This window comes from Gadus chalcogrammus, chromosome 14 (assembly GCF_026213295.1).
Source record: "Gadus chalcogrammus isolate NIFS_2021 chromosome 14, NIFS_Gcha_1.0, whole genome shotgun sequence".
Classification (NCBI taxonomy): domain Eukaryota; kingdom Metazoa; phylum Chordata; class Actinopteri; order Gadiformes; family Gadidae; genus Gadus; species Gadus chalcogrammus.
Window position 1 is genome coordinate 1,913,955 of NC_079425.1, and position 19,858 is coordinate 1,933,812.

The 19,858-nt window shown below is 47.0% G+C and overlaps 1 protein-coding gene across 1 annotated transcript in view; it reads left to right on the forward strand.

Annotated features, from left to right (window-relative positions):
• The first annotated feature begins 1,752 nt into the window (after positions 1 to 1,752).
• rnf111 (ring finger protein 111) overlaps positions 1,753 to 19,858 on the forward strand; it is a 27,631-nt gene continuing 9,525 nt past the window's right edge. The window contains exons 1-6 of the mRNA XM_056607347.1: positions 1,753 to 2,191; positions 3,702 to 4,666; positions 8,569 to 8,701; positions 17,528 to 17,682; positions 18,944 to 19,141; positions 19,417 to 19,790. Coding sequence (XP_056463322.1) covers positions 3,775 to 4,666; positions 8,569 to 8,701; positions 17,528 to 17,682; positions 18,944 to 19,141; positions 19,417 to 19,790 — 1,752 coding nt within the window. The 5' untranslated portion in view covers positions 1,753 to 2,191; positions 3,702 to 3,774. The remainder of the gene's footprint in view (positions 2,192 to 3,701; positions 4,667 to 8,568; positions 8,702 to 17,527; positions 17,683 to 18,943; positions 19,142 to 19,416; positions 19,791 to 19,858) is intronic.

A 19,858-nucleotide genomic window follows, 5' to 3' on the forward strand; every position in this document is an offset into this window, starting at 1 on the left:
CATGGACGAAGAACCATGCGAAGAACACCTGAACCAGAAATACGACACGCTCCACTGTCACAAAGTGTCGTGGAGGAGCGGTGGTGAAACGGCGCCCCCGTGGCGCCGTGAGCGGCTCTTCATGCTGTAGCGGTGGTGAAGTGCTATGTCTCGCTGCGGCTTGTAGGACATGGACATCCAACGTCCAAGTACTGTCACGTGATTCCACTTGCCACCCCCACTGACGTCACAGGCTAATGACTAAAACAACCTTTGCAAAAACATGCATTTGTGAAATGAGTTTTTGATGGGTCCACTCAGGGGTGTTTCTAGGTTTCATAAACATCCGGGGCTTAGCCCAGACGGAAAATGAAAATGCCAAAATGATTTCTATGCTTTATTTTGCATGAACATTTTTTCATAATGCTTCACCTAAATAAAAAAAATGTGCAGTTTATTATAGCTTAAAATAGCTACCTGACTGCTCTGCTGCTTATGAAAAATGCTTGAAAAATGTCTAAAGTTCCATTCAAGTTATTTCAGAGTAAAATTATTACAAGTGAGACAGACTTTACACACACATCTGACTGGGGATAGTTAATTCAGTTGAGGTAGTAAAAAGGTTATGTTTTTTAACTGTTTATTCTCTTGCCAGAAGGACTATCTAGACTAGGCTAGTACTTATAAATAATTGTAAATATTTGTACTTTTTTTTTTTTTTTTAACCCAAATAGGCCTATTATATTCGGGGCTAATTAAACACAGGGTCTGTGATTAGGATGTCTGGGTTCAGGGTCTGCGTTCAGGGCCTAATCGGCCAGGTAAACACGCGTCCTGCCGTCCTCCTCCGAGCTCAATACATTCATGATCCAAAATCTGACCGCAGCTGACCTCAGATCTGGTGAACTGGGCTTTTATTTCCTTCACTTCATATGTTTCGACCAATCCTGTTGCTGGAGGCTGAGTTATTTGCAGACAAACTAGACCAGCCCATGAACATTTTAAAATGTAAATACAGACATTTCTGTATAATTAAGGTGTATGACAGCTCCCTCTGCTGGACAACAGTCTCACACCAAACTACATCTTCCGTTTGAACCAACGTACATTGATGTGAGACGGGTTGGTGGATTGAAAGTGTTGTAGTAGCAGAGAATGGCCTGCGGGGCAGTATGTACATTGTTAAACACATGAATAGGCTTGAATTTAGTAGTAATATGGAGGTTTCATATTTTTACAAAATGGATTATGTGAACATTGCTGTATAACAATCATGTATATTAAATGTATTGCAGGAGTTTAGCTTGACATTAACCAAGTTAAAGGACAATTAAATGAACCGCACCAAACATGTAGAAGTTAATGTGGGATTTTAATATATAAACAAAAACACTTGACAGAAGTTTAATGCAATTTTGTAAAGGAAAGCAGAGGAAAACATTTTCCCAAATGAATCTTTTCAAAATGTCACCACCATTCTGAAAGCAAGTGAAGAGGTTTGTGTAAAAGCAGTCCTCCCTGACCAGCTCTGTCCCTGACTCTAAACCCTGACTCTCAACCCTAACGCTGAACCCTCTGAGGGCAGGAAGACGCACCTTCAATGTAAAGATTTGAACCACAGAGAAGGAAGAAAAGAGGAAGCAGTAGAGAGTAGTGAAGTAGTGAGGTTAGTGCGTGAGGAGCGGCGGTGAAGTGGCGCCCCCGTGTGGCCGTGAGGAACAGCGGTGAAGTGTCGCCCCCGTCTGGCCGTGAGCGGCTCTTCATGTCGTAGCGGCAGTCAGCAAACAGACGAGCTGCCTGATCAACAACAGTGGATGCTTCGGAGATCCAGGAATTGGGAACTTCGTCGAGGGCTATTAGTGAGGCATTCGTATTTATTAATAGGGAAACCCGATAACGAGAACGGTGGACTCGTTGCAATCCGACCCGCTGGCTTCAAACATCCAAACGATCGGCTTATCGTCATGTCCTTAAGCAGTGGAGTGAAGCTAACGAGGCTAGCCTAGCTCGGATCAGGGCCCCCTCTCCTTCCTCTGTTCCCATCTCTAGGCTGTTGTCAGCTCCACAGTCCCAGCTGACGGGACCGGGGAGGCCGGATCGGGGTTCGTATGCGGGCCTGGCCGGGTGGACGGTGAGGACTAGTGGTCGGACGGCTGTCTGTGTTAATACCGGAGGTGATACCCCTCTGGGAGTACTGGGAGACTGGCCCAAGGTATGTTGGGTCTTTTGTTGCCATCGCTAAACATTAGTGAATTAACCAGCTGGGACACGTTTCACTGGCCGTGTGTGTGTGTATCTGTGTGTGTGTGTGTGTGTGTGTGTGTGTGTGTGTGTGTGTGTGTGTGTGTGTGTGTGTGTGTGTGTGTGTGTGTGTGTGTGTACACGTATGTGTGTACATGTGTGTACATGTGTGTACGTATGTGTACATGTGTATTCGTAATACGTGTACGTGTGTGTATGTGTGTGTACGTGTGTGTACATGTGTGTACATGTGTGTGGATGGGTTTATAGAGATGTGGTGTCCTCACCCTCATGAAACATGTCTATGTAGCCATTCAGTGACGTACATATTTAAGGGGAAGATGAGCACGGAAGTCCAGTGAACTACGTCTATTTAATCTCTTGGGAACTAAACGTGTTTAGTATGAGCAGATAAGGGTGGTTGTGAGGCGTGATTTATTTCTGGGATGGTATCTCTTTCTTGGTTTGCTGGTCAGCAGGGCTCCGACCGGGCCAGCAGAGAACAAACCCAACCATTCCCAGCTGCTCAGTAGTCCTTAAGGGTCCTTCATCTCCTTATCAGCAGCCTCGTTCTGCATGTGTGTCTTATCTGCTGCGTTACCTGGTTTATAGTAACGTTATCCTGGTCGGGCATCTGTATTCCTGGTCGGCTCCCAGGGATCTTGCCCTCAGCTTCGTCCTTCCAGCCCCTGTGTTCATAACCTGGCATTGCAGATTGAGATTCTTTATTGGGACATTCGGTGTCGGCAAGATTGTCCCCTGGGACTTAACGCATGGTTTTCTTGACATCCCATAATGAAGTATTAAATTAGAAGGAAAACAACTTAGGGACACACACACACATACACATACACACACACACACACACACACACACACACACACACACACACACACACAGAGTGTGAATGTGATTACAAAATGGGTAGGAGTGTCAATCCTATATACATGGAGGGCTTTTCTTTTCAGTTCAGTGCAACATAACAACAACCTAATCAGTTCAGAGAGAGATAGCTCCTTTAGATCGAAGGATCTCATTAAGCAGAATCATTTAGCCTTGTAATGGAAGTAGGTGGCAATGAAGACACCCACATCTCACAGTATGTGTATAATGTCTATTCAGTTGTAAGTCATGGCAGGAACATGAACGTACTATGATGGACAAATCCTGTGGACTTTGTGGCCTTAGCAATTGTCAAAGGCTAGAACATAATGCTAATACTGTCAAATGAAAGCAGTGTTCATTTGGTTTTTCACACTTACCCCCATGACAATTTCAAAACACTAAAATCCTACGTTGCCTTTTTTATTTGTAGAATAAACATGCTATTAGATTTCTTCCACTCTGAATCGATAATGAATATGAAAATTCAGCTGAGGTTCCGTGAAAAATACGGAAGAGAGGAAATGACACACACACATCCTCCACAAAGTCGTGTGATCCCCATGAGTGACCCTTTCTCTCTCCCTCCTCTGCCCCAGGTTGAGTCCGATGCAGCTCAGCCACATGTAAGTCGCGGTGCCTGTAGCCCTGGAGCTGTGAGAACCCACCACTATGAAGAGTGAGGTCCAGTCTGACGCCGCAGGAAGACCGGAGCACCTGAAGGAGGCGCTGGTCCCCGCCGAGCCCCTGGACGCCGCCAAGAGCTTCCCCGGCAGCATGGAGGTGATCGGGAAGGCGGGGAGCGAGTTCGCCGCGCTGTGTGCCGACTCCAGGCACCGGACTCTGAGGGACACGGCGGCACGCAGAGACTCTGACAAGAGCCTGCCCGGCCGCAAGAAGCGCAAGAGCCAGCAGGCGGGGCCCTCGGACGGGCCCCTGAAGGAGGGGCGCGTCAGCGACAGCCAGCTGCCCCCCCAGCGCCCCCGGGTGGAGCTGCTGGAGCGGCCCAGCGAGGAGGAGCTCCGCCTGGAGTCGTCCTTCAGCGATTGCGCCTCGTCCCCGTCCTCCAGCCTCCGCTTCGGGGACTCGGAGACGCTGAGCTCGGAGGAGGAGCTGGAGGCGGGCGCGGCGGGGGGCCCGCGGAAGAGCCCCCCCGCGGCGCTGACCCCGGCGGCGGCGGGCGGGGCCGGCGGCGGGCTGCGGCCCGTGCTGGGGCGGACTCGGGGGAACCGCTCGCACAAGTGGGCGCGGTCAGAGGCGGAGCCGCTGCTGCTGAAGAGGCCGTGCCTGGGCGGGCGGCGGGCGCTGCACAGGAAGAGGGCGGTGAAGGCGGTGCCGGGCGGGCCCCAGCGGACTCAGAAGCAGAAGGAGCGCCTGCTGCTGCAGAGGAAGAAGAGGGAGGCGATCGCCCGCAGGAAGTACGCGCTGCTGCACAGCACCAGCAGCTCCAGCGAGGAGCTGAGCGGCGGCTCCTCCTCGCCGTCGTCCACCGAGGTGGAGGAGGAGCTGTACGTGGACGTCAGCAGCACCAGCAGCCAGCCCGCCACCGCCGCCGCCGCCTCAGGTAGGGGTACGAGCGGAGACTGCGGGACTCTGCGTAGCCTTCCCCCTTCCACCCCCCACCCGTCACCCCCCCCCTGTCCCCTTTCACGCTGATTGTATGTTGTGCGTCCTGGCACTTAGAAATACTACTTTGCATTTTGTAGCATCTTACCCTAGCTGTCTTTGTTGTACACGGGGAATGGGTTAACCTAGTGATGGTTAGTGCTTTGCACTTGGTTCTCAGAACATCCTTACCGACATCCGTACCGACAGTGATATATTGCTGTTTCTCTTTCTTCTGACAAATGTACTTATTGTGAGTCGCTTTGGAAAGAAGCGTCTGCTAAATGCCCTGAATGTAAATGTACATTCAGAAATGTTTTGCCCACGTTCCACTTCAAACCTGGCTACTTCCTGGGTTGGCGGTGTGATGGCACGGCGGTATGCTGGCTGTGTTTGTTTGCATTTTTCACTTCCTACAGTTTCTACTTTATGACAGTTCCTGTAGTAATTGAATCACCAAATACCTTATGTGTACATTTAGCATTTTTGATACCAAAATAAACTTTGAAACGTAATGTTAATTATGACAACATTATAATTTGGGGGTGTCCTGGTTTAGCTTAGAGGAGGCTGTTGTGCTTCTATCATAAGAAACCAGTGGGTGGAACACTAAAGGGCTGATTATCATTCCACGTTCACGCAACGCAATGACCACGCAGTCGGTTTACAGATTACTAGCAAGTAAAAATAAAGGTTACGGCTATGAAAGCCAAAGCTACATGTTTTGCCTTTAGATTCTTTAAACAAAGCGTATTGCCGGATATGATGTGGTCAGCGGACAGATCACAACCCTTGGGGCTGCGACGCCTCGACGCAAGGTAAACATTTCTGGGAGGCGCACGACAGGCCCTTGCGTTGCGTCAACGTGAACCATAAAGAGCCCTTAAGGCTGTCTGCTCAGTGTTGCAACCTCAGTGCAGAACCACGCAGGGAGGTAGCAGAGGGAAAGCTAGATATTTGTTTACGGCAGGAGAAAGGTAGACTGGGGCCTCCTTATTGGTGAAAGCACGTGCACAAATGTAATGACAAATGGAAAAGCACTACCACTACTGTCCCGACACAAGCATCTGTGGAACTGATGGGCTGGTTGACATGCAGGCGGCTGTCTTTGTTGTGTACGGGGAATGGGTTAACCTAGAGCTTGTTAGTGCTTGGCACTTGGTTCTATGAACATCCTTACTGTACCAAGTAGCGATGTATTGTTTCTCCTACTTCTGACAGATGTACTTATTGTAAGTCGCTTTGGGTAAAAGTTTCTGCCTCAATGTAAATGGAGAGCACAGAAGAGGCAAGGTCTTAAAAGTAAGCAACGTAAAGAAAATCTCCCTACATTTCTGTGCCACTAAGAATTGTTAAATTCACGCTACGATTCAGCCATGCTGTGTGCGTGCGTGTGATTGACAGGCAAGATTGATTCCCCCGAAGTAATCAGGGAAGATGCGCCCTGATTGGTCACAAATGGAGTGGTCTAGCGTTTAAACTGTCTCATACAGATACAGGCACAGCTCTGAACGGATGGTCACAGAAAATACAGAAAAATTATATCTCTTGAATCTAACCTACACCACCTTTAGTTTCAGGTCATACAAATGACAGAATGAACACACCCACCAGCACCGTAACCGATTAAATATAAGCCTGGACACTTACCACTAAAACAGACTCATGCTGTTTTGACAATGTAATCAATGGAGACACATAGAAGGATTTCTATGTGTTTCTATGTGTGTGATACATTGAAAGCAAGGTGACGACGACAATTGATTCTGATATGGGTAGGGTGTCCCTCCCCTCCCCGGGGGGGTCCTCTGTGTACCAACCAGAGGCGTGTTGCTCGGTGCTAGGCAGCAGCTCCCAGGACAGGCCCCCTCTGGGGGGCCGGGGGTTCACCCTCAGGGCCAGCCCCCGGTGCTCAACCTGGTGTGTGGCGACCTATCCAACGTGTTGGCAGTATGGGAATATGAGGGTTTAAAAGAGGACTCACTTCGTATGGCTCTGCAGCTGCTCCGTGTCCGGTAGCCTAAGCCTAAGATTTGTTTCGTTCCATTAGGGTGGGGCGATGACGAGGGTGGGGCGATTATCAGTATTATTGTTTGTTGTTTAACTACAAGGTAAAGGATTAGGAAGTTAAACTAGCTTTTGTTCTATGCCATTACCATATTATAAAGATTTATATACTTCTATGTATTAACCCTCACTAAAGCCCCATTTAACATTGAACGCAATTATCCGTTTATTATATAATTTTTTTCCCACGTCAATAAAATAATTACAAATCATTGAGCTGAACGAGACCATACACATCCGACGTAATGTCCATCTTGCGAAAAAACAACATTAATTTTATTCGCATCAAGGTCGATTTTTAAAGTTCTAATCAGCGAATCAATCAGGTTAGCCAATCACAATGCGGGATCTTCGTCGTAGACACCATAATCAATCTATATGTTGTTGGACATGGCAGAAGTAACTGCCTGTTTATGTTTCTCAACACACAGTTGACTTGCTGCATCGTAGTGGTAAACTACAAATAAAGTATAACTATCACTAAGTATTACGTACTGTTATGTACTGATCATTAATCTATACAGCTACAAGTAGGGCTGAACGATTTGGGGAAATAATCGGATTGCGATTATTTTGACCAATATTGCTATTGCGATTTAATGTGCGATTTTTATAATTTATTAAGTTCCTTATGTTGTGTATTATTCACTTAAAAATAAATAAATCATTCTTTAGTATGACCAACACAACATTGGAAGCAGACAACATAAAAACTGCTCTTTCCTTTAGGCCAGGCCGATGTGTTGAGATTAATTTATATTATAAACTTCTTTATTTAACTATTGAATTGTAAAATAAAAATAAATGGATCGTACTGATTTCTAGCCAGTAACGGTAACAAATCACTTCTTTTTTTTCCGCAGCCTTTACGATTTGCATACCGCGTTCAATTACATCACGATTTCGATTTAGCTACAAGCCAATGGCGACTGTTCAAAATGGTGTTTGAATTCAATAGAATATCGTGATATTTATCGCTGTCGTTCGTGGCTAGCGCTAAGAGCTTTTTCCATTTGGCCTGGCCTCGTTTTCCACAGCAGGTCCTGCTACTCTCCTTTGTCTTACTACGGTCTTCTTCACACAAGCGCCCCCCAGGCGCATTGAACAGAACCCATCCCCACAGAACGGCACCCTGGTCTGAGAGAGAGTGACACCACAGGGGACCAATCAGGGGCCAGATTGGAGGACAGCTCGGCACAAATCCAATCCCACTGCAAACAGTGTAAAGCAGCATTTGCTGGCCTATATTTCTCATGGTCCTAGTGTGCAGTTATGCTGTTTTTAAAGATACATTATCACCCAATGAACCGGTTTGAACATTAAAGAATGGCAACAGGACAGCTCTGTGTCTATATGAGGGTTCATAACAATGCCAGCCTGTCATACATTTTGCTCGAAGTCAGACAATTCTGGTGCCACACTTATGCACTCTGGGGCGGCATGTGGCTGGGGAGGTGCAGCCGGTTGGCTGGTAACTGGAAGGTTGCTGGTTCGATCCCCGGCTCCTCCTAGCTGAGTGTGGAGGTGTCCCTGAGCGAGACGCCTCACCCTGACTGCTCCTGACCAGCTGGCTGTCGCCCTGCGTGGCTGACGCCGCCGTCGGTGTGTGAATGTGTGCATGAACGGGTGAATGTCAGGCAGTAATGTAAAGCGCTTTGAGCTGCCACTGGTTAGGAAAGCGCTGTGTAAATGCAGTCCAACTACCATTTACTCAGGCTTTTTACGTTAAATCGACAGTATTGCTGGCCAAAGCTCTTTCCAGCGGGTCTGACCGTGACGTGTGGTTACTCCTAGGTGTTCTGGACGAGGACGTGGTGGTGATCGAGGCCACGCCCGCCCCGGCCCCGCCCGTCCCGGCTAGCGAGGAGATCAACGTCACGTCCACAGACAGCGAGGTGGAGATCGTCACCGTGGGAGACGGCTTCAGGTACGTTCTGGCACAGAGAGGTGACTCAACGTGATGGAGCCTCCTGCTTGATTTCTGAGGACGTTCTTCAGTTACACACAATTAAGAATCGTTTTCTATGTTTGACTGCAGATTTTTTCTAATACAGAGATCATTCATGAAATCTTTCCTAAAACTGTTTTGCTACCAATTTCAAATCTAAATAACAGTAACGGGCAGGAGTGAAATCCTTCAGCACAAACTATTCTGCTGTAGGTGGGTTGGTAATCCATAATATCCTACAGGCTATAACTGCAGTGAGTCTTGATACATCCTTATCGTCATCAGGATAAGCTCTTTCCTGGCTCTAGTGCAATTATTTGTGTATCTGTCTCCGTATCATGTTCAATCTCGGTGTGTGATTGATCCGTAAATCCAATAGTTAATAAATATAAATCAATAAATCTGCTGTTCTGAACACAAATATGCAGATTCCCGATTGTGTTTATGACCTCTTCATTGTATGTTAACACTTCAGATTGGCTGAATTTGAATTTAGTTCATCTTCATTTATTTTTTTCTCCAAACCTCTTTCAGTCCAAGGGTACACTCACATCTGTTAATGAGTAACCTTGCGTCCCTGAAAAAAGAACTGATGTCATTGCAAACTGATCTTCGTTCCACCTAAATAGAAAAGGCTTTGAATCTTTCCCATCTGAGGAGCCTCTTGTCTCTCATCAACCATCACTGTTTCCCCTTTCCCATTTAACATAAACCGAGGCCTTTTGGTGAATAGCAAAACATATATAGAGATAGAGATGTATAGAATAGATAAGATGTATTCACTGAAGGTACGGTATATGAAATACCCTGTGAGGTTGGCGGGCAGTCTCAGAGGTTTCCTTAGATGTAGGATCACATGCATGTGATGAATCTCTCCACTGTGTGTCTGTGTTCTTATTTCGCTGTCTGCTCTCTTGTATGCGGGCTGTCCAATCCGATATGCTGCTTGATTTCTGCCGTGGCTTTTCCTCGATCCAGACCAATAATAAGTATGGCAGACGACCAGAATAGAATAGGATGATCTTCACCACATCCTAACCACTGGAGGATCTACACATTAAGCATTTGCTCTGAGCGCTGCTGCTTTCATCCACTTTCCCAGAGGTTGTTTGAAAGTGTTTGGTCATTTTCTGACCTGTGGATTCTAAGAAAATCTTGGGGCTTGGATGGTTCTAAACTCTTTATTTTGTCTCCGCCATGGAAATATGTCTTGGTTCATGTCAGCTGACTGAGACACTTTCAGCCCGGTACAATATTCGTCTCCTTTGCCTCTGTTTAGTTGTTTAGTTGATTAACTTGGCTTAGGTTTCCTCAAAGCACTAAGAAAGCGCTTTTATCGTATCTATCCAAGTCCTGCCTTACCAGGGGTCTTCTGTGTCGGTTCCATCGATGAGGCCTTTCTCTTCCTCTGTTGACGCTGCTTGTCCTAAACTGTATGCATGTGTGCACATGAACGGCTTGTGTGTTGCACCGGGTTATGGAATGCAATAAGATTATGGGATGGCCTATCTTCTTAAACAGACAAGTTTGGATTACACCCGTCTGACGATTGGAAAGGCTTTTTCCAAGATGGGCAGAAAGCAAGAATGCAACCATTTCAGTGTAAGTGCAGCATTAATCTAGCAAGGACTGTCTGCTGATTGTTAGTGTTAACGACGTATACAAGATGTACCAAGGGTGCATCGGTCCTAAAGCGCTGGGAATATATTTACTAGAAAGGGCAGACTAATGCAAATTAATGCTTTGTTTAGCAAAATACAAACAATTTGTCGTACATAATCAAAAATAGGACCTGGGAGATTCATCAGTCACCAACAGGGTCCTGTTGGAAAAGCCCTGAAAATCAGACTACCAATTGGCAAATGTTATCTTTATGTTAGTAGAACTGTAATGGTTTGATAAAGATGATCTTTTATAGAAAGCAGGAGTAAATTCCGTTGTCTCCCAGTCTCTGTGAAGCACTTATTGACCGCTCCATTCTGCTTCGAGCGCAGGTAAAGGTCTTTTGGTGAGGTCGTAGTGCCTGTTAGTAGACTCTTCGACGCCATGACGAAGGGATACCGGGGGCCAGGTGTGTGTGGACATGTAGCGCTGTGTCTGACCAGGGGTTGAACGCTGACGAGCAAGGTGCTTCCGCAGCATTCGTCTATGGATCGTATCGGATTACACACCTATATTATTATTTCATATCTACAATGCAGTGGCTTTCACTAATCTGTCATACAATACAGAATATCAGATCAGTGCATCTCTAGTGCGTGTTTCCTCAAACGATGACCGAGTTATCAACGTATCAACAGTAGCTTCACACATCCTTGGCATAATGGCGTATTTCATAACCAAATTTTAGGCAAAATTTAATTCTGGCTTGAGCGGTGAAATTAAACTATTTTCTGGGAGGAATACAGTGAGCGGCCTACGGTGCGCGGTCTCTCCTTCCTCTTCTCCGTGTGTCCCTGCGTCCGGGTGGGAGACGGCCCGCCTGGCTGGAGAATGCAGAGCTGGACCTCTTTAGGGGAGGGGGATGGGCATCGGGGAACTTCAGTAGCGGGATGTCAAAGGTCAGCAGCAGGATGAGCAGAGTAACGTTCACAAGCAGACACAACCCCTAGGGTTGTTGTAATAGACGCACGCACGCACACACACACGCACACCCTAGGGTTGTTGTAATAGACGCACGCACGCACACACACACGCACACCCTAGGGTTGTTGTAATAGACGCACGCACGCACACACACACGCACACCCTAGGGTTGTGGTAATGGAAACACACACACACCCTAGGGTTGTGATAATAGACACACACAGACACTTACCCTATTTTTGCGGTAATAGAAACACACATAAACACACAGACACACACCCTAGGGTTGCGATAATAGACACACACACACACCCTAGGGTTGTGATAATAGACACACACCCTAGGGTTGTGATAATAGACACACACACACCCTAAACTCGAAGGTCTGTAATTATCAGGGTCTGTTGGATCTCTGTCTTTTTTAGGTATGACGGATATCAAGGCATTGTAGAATGTTGGAGGGAGAGAACCTAATGTGAAAGCTTCATTATATACCCCTTTTAATATTGGGGTCAATCTGATCAGTTGACAATTTAGGCATATTTAAGTTAGTTAAGAAGTCTGTTATTTCTTCCTGTATGGGATTAATGTCCGATGTGTATAATTCTTTATAATACTGTTGTAAAACATCATTTATTTCCTTTGTTGAGGAGACTGTACTATTGCCTTTCTGAATAGCTGGTATCAGATTATATGAGTCTTGTTTCTTTAGTTGCATGGCCAGTAACTTGCCTGTTTTCTCTCCTCCTTCATAGAACGTTGTCCCAAGCCTAAAAAAAGCATATTCAACTTTTTATTGTAGATTTCCTGCAGCTGGAACTTAAGCTTACATATATCTTGATATAACTTATCATAAGCCTTTTATGCTTCCCATTCCATTGCTCTTGTATTAGTACTGCCAGCATTAATTTTGACAAAAGATTTAATATCCACCTTCAACAGTTGTTTAAAGTTCTCATCTTGTAGCAATGACGTATTCATACGCCATCTTCCTTTTTTCTCTTGGTCAGTATTTATATCAATGCCAAGCTCTACTGGCGCATGATCAGAGAGGGCCATTGCATTTATTTTACACATGACAACTTGTTTTATAATGGTGTTCGAAATCAGAAACATATCGATCCTAGAGTAAGATTTATGCGAGTGTGAATAGAAAGTATATTCCCTTCCAGTAGGATTTATTAATCGCGATATATCGTCCAAGCCCAAGTCTGTAAGAAAGTCCAAGCCCAAGCCGTTTAACATATGTATTGCAGCTCTATCCTTAGGCATTACAGGTGCACTAAATTTGCTTCTATCTAAGCAGGCATTTATGACTGGTTAAAGTCTCCTGCCAATATTATTCGACCCTCCATCTCCCTCAGTGTCTTATTCTTTCACATTTTGAAAAGAGTCTGGATCACCTTTATTTGGTGCATAAATATTGCACAGTATCAACTTGGACCCATTAATCAGTGCCTGTATACACACCATTCTACCTGCTTTATCCTTGATTTCCTTAAGTAAAATTAAACTTACATTTCTGTTTATGATTACTCCATTCTGCTTACTGGAGATGGAGCTATGAAAAATAGGTCCAACCCAGCTCCGTTTCAATTTCAGTGCTTCTCCTTCTATAAAGTTTGTTTCCTGAAAGAAAGCTATGTCTGTCTTATTATGCTTCAGATAAGTCAATACCTTCCCTCTCTTAACGGGATTCCCACAACCATTTATATTCCAGCTAATGCATTGAACGTGGTGTCATATTTACGTAGGAATAGTATGTTGAAACTCAGTTTTAGGCCAGCAATAATTTGTATCCCCCATGCTTCTTGCAGTTGTCTCGTTTGGCTCATTTGTACTTTTATCTGTCATCCCCAAGCGCAACTTAATCAACATCGTGTGTAAAAATGGTAACCTTAACATCTCTAAGAACATGAACATACAGAACCTTAACATCTCTCAAGAACATGAACATACAGAACCTTAACATCTCTAAGAAAATGAACATACAGAACCTTAACATCTCTAAGAACATGAACATACAGAACCTTAACATCTCTAAGAACATTAACATATAGAGAAAAAACCCTTAAGCACTGAAGGGCATGCCTAACACCTGGGGCGTCTGGCTTTTGTCCAGCCATAAAAAATAAAAATAAAAAGGAAAATAACCCTAACCTTTTGGTCCATGGGGTATGTACACCTAACCAGTAGAGACTCACTCCCCGGCTTTGTTGCTCAGGCAGAACAATATCAAGCTCAACCACCCACCTCTTTGTCCACATTGTCCACTTTTAAATCAGCCTTGTTTTTCTTATTATTGTCCAAGACAGTCTTCCTTATAGGCCTCCAACACTCCTATCAGCTCACCCATCTGTATTCAAGTTCGCCCTGATGAACTGCTCTGCCTCCTTGGCGCTTGCGAAACTCCGGTTCCTCCCCTTCCATGTGCATCGCAGGGACGCTGGATGCGCCAGCGTGTATCTCACGTTGAGCCGTTGCAGCGACCTCTTCACGGATGTCAAAGCTTTTCTTTTCTCTGCAAGCTCCTGTGTCATGTCAGGAAACACGGACAGTCTCATGCCTTCCTATTCGATCCCACGCTTTTCTCTGGCCGCTCTCACTACTTTATCTCTTGCCGACTGTCGCAGGAATCTGATCAGCACTGGTCTTGGCGGTTGTCCGTCATTGGGCACGGCAGCGAGCGGTGCGCTCTTTCGATTTCAAATTCACCGCCAACTTCAATCCCGAGTCCCTCGCCAAGAACTCTCTTTACACAACTCTCCATAGTGCCGTTCGTTCTGAAGGTTTCTTTAAGCCCCACCAGTTGCACATTATGTCTCTTACTGTGATTTTCAGGGGTCATCCCCGTGTTCCCCGGGTCCTATGTTCCCCGCTTGGGGAACGCGACAATGCTCCCCGCTGTTGCAGGGAACATAGGACCCTTTTCTGGGAAAAGCGGGGAACATAGGTCCTATGTTCCCAACGTCTCATACAAAGGGGGGAACATAGGACCCGGGGAACATATGCCGCGTTTCCACTGCACGCTCCCGACTTTCAAGCACCTGCATGCGGTTCCACGTAGTGTAACAGTCAGGTTTATAATATGTAGCGCCACTAGGTGGCGGCTCCCTCTTTTGTTGGGTTATATGAGATAACGGTGAGTGAAGAAGTGTGTTTTCTTCCGCTCGGCTAGAATAAACCATAGACGGAATAAACAGCAGTATACGAACGAAGTTTCCCTTTTTATCATGTTATTATTTAGTAACTGATTTGTTGAAGACAGGAATCCCGGACTTTCCAAACGTAGGGTTAATATATATAGTGCCGTGGAGACCTGGCGTGGTATGGTCAAAAGCTTATAGAATAATAAAAGTACCGTGAGGAGAATCTCACATGTTGCCTCCTTCACGCTAACCCTGACCTACACCATCGCACGTTACAATAGCGGCCATCTTTTTCTCATCGTGCAGTTGTTCATTAGCCATTCGGTCGTGTCCTCCAGCTGGTAGATACGTCCCTCTGCTTCTTCCAGCTTTTCCTGTATCCCTTCCACCGTGTTCTTCAGCTCCGAGGTTGTGTGCTTGATGGTTAAAATATCTCCTGCAGCATGCCATGGTGCTCATTTTGACGATCTCGGCATAAAGTTGATCCATGTTCGGTGTAGTTTGGTCGCTCTGTTGCTAGCAGTTCCCGCATCTTCATTCGGAGACGGACTATTCCTGGTCGACCTGCGGCCCGCAGCCTGGTCTTAAAATATTTCGAAGTAGCCATTCGGGTTCAGGTGAACTCAGAGTTACTTAGGAAGCTTTTTTTAACCAAAATGAGTGGACTATGATATATGATAATTAAGTAAATATATTGTCGGGCTAGCGGAGATCTTTACTGAGCTGCCATCTTGCTCGACGTACCCACGTGACTCCTGAGTATTGCTTTTAAACTATTTTACCCAATCATGTTAAACTTGACACCATATTTTTTATCAAATCAAAATTCATGATGTCATTCATTTTTAGCTGAAGGTTGTGCGCATATATATATATATATATATATATATATATATATATATATAAACTAGATGCCCTACGCCCTCTTATCTCGCTGAAATCTTGACGGATTTACAAACGGTTTGGTTTCTTACAAACGTTATTAACGTGGTTCAAATTCTGGATGTTTGAACATGTTTAAATTGCAGCTTTCTCTTCGAAAAACGACTTGATCGTGCAGCTTAGTTGTGTATCCCGGGTAGGCTACTAGTAATTTTACATCGATGGGAGAGGCAGTATTGCTATTTTCAATATAATCTAAGTTGAACATGATTAAACTGAAGTTGCACATTATTTCCAATTGTTTTTTTTTGTCTTACATTATAAATTCTACAGGAAATTGCTGACAAATGAAGATGCCAGACTTGGATGCCACAAACGTATGGTGGCATCATGCCTTCAGTGTACATATTGTATATAGTTCTCTGCAAACCTATGGTGGCATGAGCCTTCAGTGTGTCCTGAACAGCCACAAAGGTTGCACATATTATATTCATATTTTATCGTATTTGTCTAAATGCATACTTGACTGTAGATAGATTTAAGTGAAGTTACCAACACAATAGTTTGCTGAGTTTTAGTAGCCCATATATTGATTCAACATAAATAACATGAATACCTTATGCATGTGTGTATTTATTGCACCTATCTGTTCGGTTTAATGTTCATTTCATATGAAAACACATGGTTATAATTACATAAATACATCTCTGTACAGGGTGGGGATTTCAACATGCAGCCTTTCTTGATGTACTTCGTAAAGGGAAATCTTGTACCTATTTTAGAACATTATTCTATTTTTCTTCGAACCTAACAATTATTCATAAGTATGTACTGTCATACCTACATTTCTGACGTTTATAACAAACCAAACCGTATGAAAATCGGTTAAAAATTGAGCAATTTATGGTTATTTAAAAAGTACATGAATCACTACCAACACAATGTTATGGCTGAGCACCTTACTGTGGTAAGATGGCCGCCAGTGGTGACGTTCGACTCCATTGGCCAGCAGCGCGGACGAGGCATCTAGTTTCCGGCCTCGGTCTAGTCTCTGAGCAGGGGCGTCTCCTCCCCAGCTCCCAGTCAGTGTAGAATCCATCGCACTGGTCCCAGTAGGCCCGCCAGCATTACCCCCCCCCGAGCATTCAGGTATTTGGCTAGCGTCACGCGGTGGGGACGGCAGAGGGGGTCCCCTGGTGCGTGTGTTGACTGTGTATTGTTTATCTCCACCGGGCCCCCCGGGGGCCCCGATGGTAAACAGATATTTACCAGTTCACCCCCTTCTGATTCTGGTGTAATTAGGAGCATCTCTCCAGTGGGCTGCCCTTTTCCCCTGCTTCTGCACTAAACCGGAGCTGCGTTCCGGGTATATGTATCGCAGCATCTCGCCGTGCACCAAAAACAAAGTAATGGCCGTGCGTCGCTGAGCTGTTTTAGCGGAGCTCCCGTTTCGCATGAGCTCTTCAAGATGGCGGCTCCTGGCCGAGCTCGGATCAGAGAGAGCTCCAAAGTGGCAACTGGTTAAACATGCAGAGTTGCGAAACCTCTTAAAATGTTGATGAAAATTTGGAAAACTTATGAAATACGTTTTCTGCTATCTCTTAAGTTGTGTTTAGGTTAGGGGAGATGGGGACCACAATCGGCACATTTAGTATGAAGGCCGAGGCCTCATACGCATTCAGCCCGTGCATTAAGGCCATGTTGAGCCACTGGCTAGATACAGTATAGGGGCCAACGTCCAATCAGACCTCAACCAAGCCCCTTACCTTCCCCTAAAGCAGTGGTTCACAAACCTAAGACATTTTTACAGCTGGGAACCCCCTTTGCCGGCACAAAACATTTTTGTACCCCCTCAGAGTAAGGATGTCAATCGAACCTAACAAAGCCAGCTGGGTAAACTGGGAGTTATTATTATTTCTTTTTTGTGAAGGAAATTTTTCAAGATGTAGCTTAATCGTTTCAAGAAAGGGAGTGCATACAACACTTCAGGAAGCGTTTTTCTTGGCGCTGTTTTGTTGATTCAACCATTGCATGCAGTTTGTTGTGAGAAAACAATGGAGGGTAGCCTAACTGATTTATTTTCAACCCAAAGGAGCCTCAAGAACCGTTTCATGTGACACGACGTGCCATGACGCAGTTGGTGACGGTTCTTCAGATCTATAACGTGTGTGTGTGTGTGCGTTCCCAGGTCTCGGTCTGTCGGCGGTCTGGGCAGGATGTGGGCCAACAGCTGCTCTCAGAGCCGGGTCGGGGAGGCCCGCGGACGCCACCGCCTCTCCACCGTCATCCAGCCGCTGCGGCAGAGCGCCGGCGAGGTTGTGGACCTCACCGTGGACGAGGACGGTAAGCCAGCCCCGTATACACACAATGGCGGGTGTGCGACCAACTGAAGCACGGCATCGGGATCGATCGGCACAGTGTGCTCATGGTACTTCCACACGCCCTAAATACAGAGCAGTCATTGGTCAACAAAATCACATGAACAATGATGACAATTACTTTCAGGGCATTAAGCGGACGCTTTTATCCAAAGCGACTTGCAATAAGAACATTTGTCCAAAGAAAGAGAAACAACAATGTATCGCTGTCGGTACAGTGAGGATGATCATAGAGCCAAGTGCCAAGCCCTTACTATCACTAGGTACATTATACATAAGTGCGTAAGATGGGGGTATGGGGGAGGCTATGATGATGTGAGTTTCTGTTATCTGTAAATGTCTGCTATCCGTAAAATGTAGACTATTGCGTCTTGGCTCCCTGTTTGTTTCCAGAGGAACCAGTTTGTAGAGAGCGATGCTGAGTTTGTGAGGGTTTAGGCCCCTGTGTATGACTGCAGGGACCAGGAGTTCACAGCCACGGCGGTGAACTCGTGGAGGCGTTAAACACAGAGCACACAGACTAAAGTGTACCCTGTTGACGTCGCCCTGTTGGACAGCAGTTTGACAGCCCGGGTGCACACACTAATTTCGATTTTGTCGCGAGCGTGTGGGGGGCCTTAATGGTGGAGCTGTTGATCTGCTGTTCCCTCATCAAGGTCAGGAACACCCTTTACAATCCTGTACTTTGTTTTGCAGGGCTGGGTAGATTATCTCTGTGTGTGTCTGTCGGCTGGAGGGGCTGGGGCATTCTCTGGGGGCTGGCAGAGCTTTGCGTAATTGGCACTCTGGGTTAGCCTGGGGACACACGCACGCGTGTGTGTGTGTGTGTGTGTGCGCGTGCGTGTGTGTGTGTGTGTGTGTGTGTGTGTGTGTGTGTGTGTGGCTGTCACCAGTTGGTTTCATGGGGTTTTCTTCAGTCTAGGGGCGCAGGGACTGAAGTCTCTGCTGCTGTGTTTGTGTCGCTGGTGTCCCGGGATTGACCTGGATGGAGAGTAGGGGGGTACCAGGGTTTGCCCAGGCTCTGGTTCCTACTGTATCACCCCCTCTTTTTTCTCCACCTCTGTTGATAATTATTTAACGTTCTTTAAGTTATTTTAATGTAATTCGTCAGCAGGTTCTGTTAAGGCACTCCACACATGGTGTTCATGCATGTATCCCCCCTCTCTTCCCTAGTTGATCCCTCCAGGGTTGTTCATCGCTCTGCTCTGCTCTGCTCCTTCTCTCAGACCTCACCGTGGTCCCCACCACCTCCAGCGGCCTGTACCCCCAGACCCTGCGCTCCTCCTCCTCCTCCTCCTCCTCCCTCCACATGGCGTCTACCTCAGAGCTCCTCGAGGCGCCCGGACCCTCCACTAGCTGCTCCGGCCCCGCCGACAGCACCCCCGCTCAGGGGCCCCACGGGGGGGCGCGCACGGCCACGGAGGGTACGGCATGGGCAACACACACACACACGCTCACTCACCCACTCACACACGCTCGCTCGCTCACTCGAACACACACGCTCACTTGAGCGCTCGCTCGCTCACTCACTCACTTTTTTTTTTTTTTATCGACGCACATTTTTCGCGTCGACGTAATCGATTACGTCGACGCATCGCCCCAGCCCTAATTCAGACACTCACTCACTCACTCACACACTCTCATGCTCACTCTCTCACTCCCTCACCCTCACTCACCCCTCCCTCGTTGTCGTCCTCAGGTGACGGGCGGCGAGGTCTGTCCGGCGCGGTGGGGGAGGGGGGCGGGGGGGCTGCCATGCCCCGCCTGCCCTCCTGCTGCCAGCAGCACTCTCCCTGCAGGGGGCCGGGCTCCGCCCACCTGTCCCTGAGCCACGCCCACCACTCCAGCTGCTCCCAGGCCGCCTCCTCCCAGCACGGCCACGCCCAGGGCCCCGCCCACGGCCCCGCCCACCACTTCCTGCACCACCTGCACCACCCCACGCCCCAGCCCGCCGGCAGCCTGGCCTTCCCGGAGGTCGGCTGCCCCGTGGAGCGGCCCACGCCGCTGCCCGCCCCCTGCTCCGCGGCCAACAACGGCGCCGGAGCTGGAGGCCCCGGCCACTACCACGACCAGGTACACCTACACCCCCACTACTATGACCAGGTACACCTACACCCCCACTACCACGACCAGGTACACCT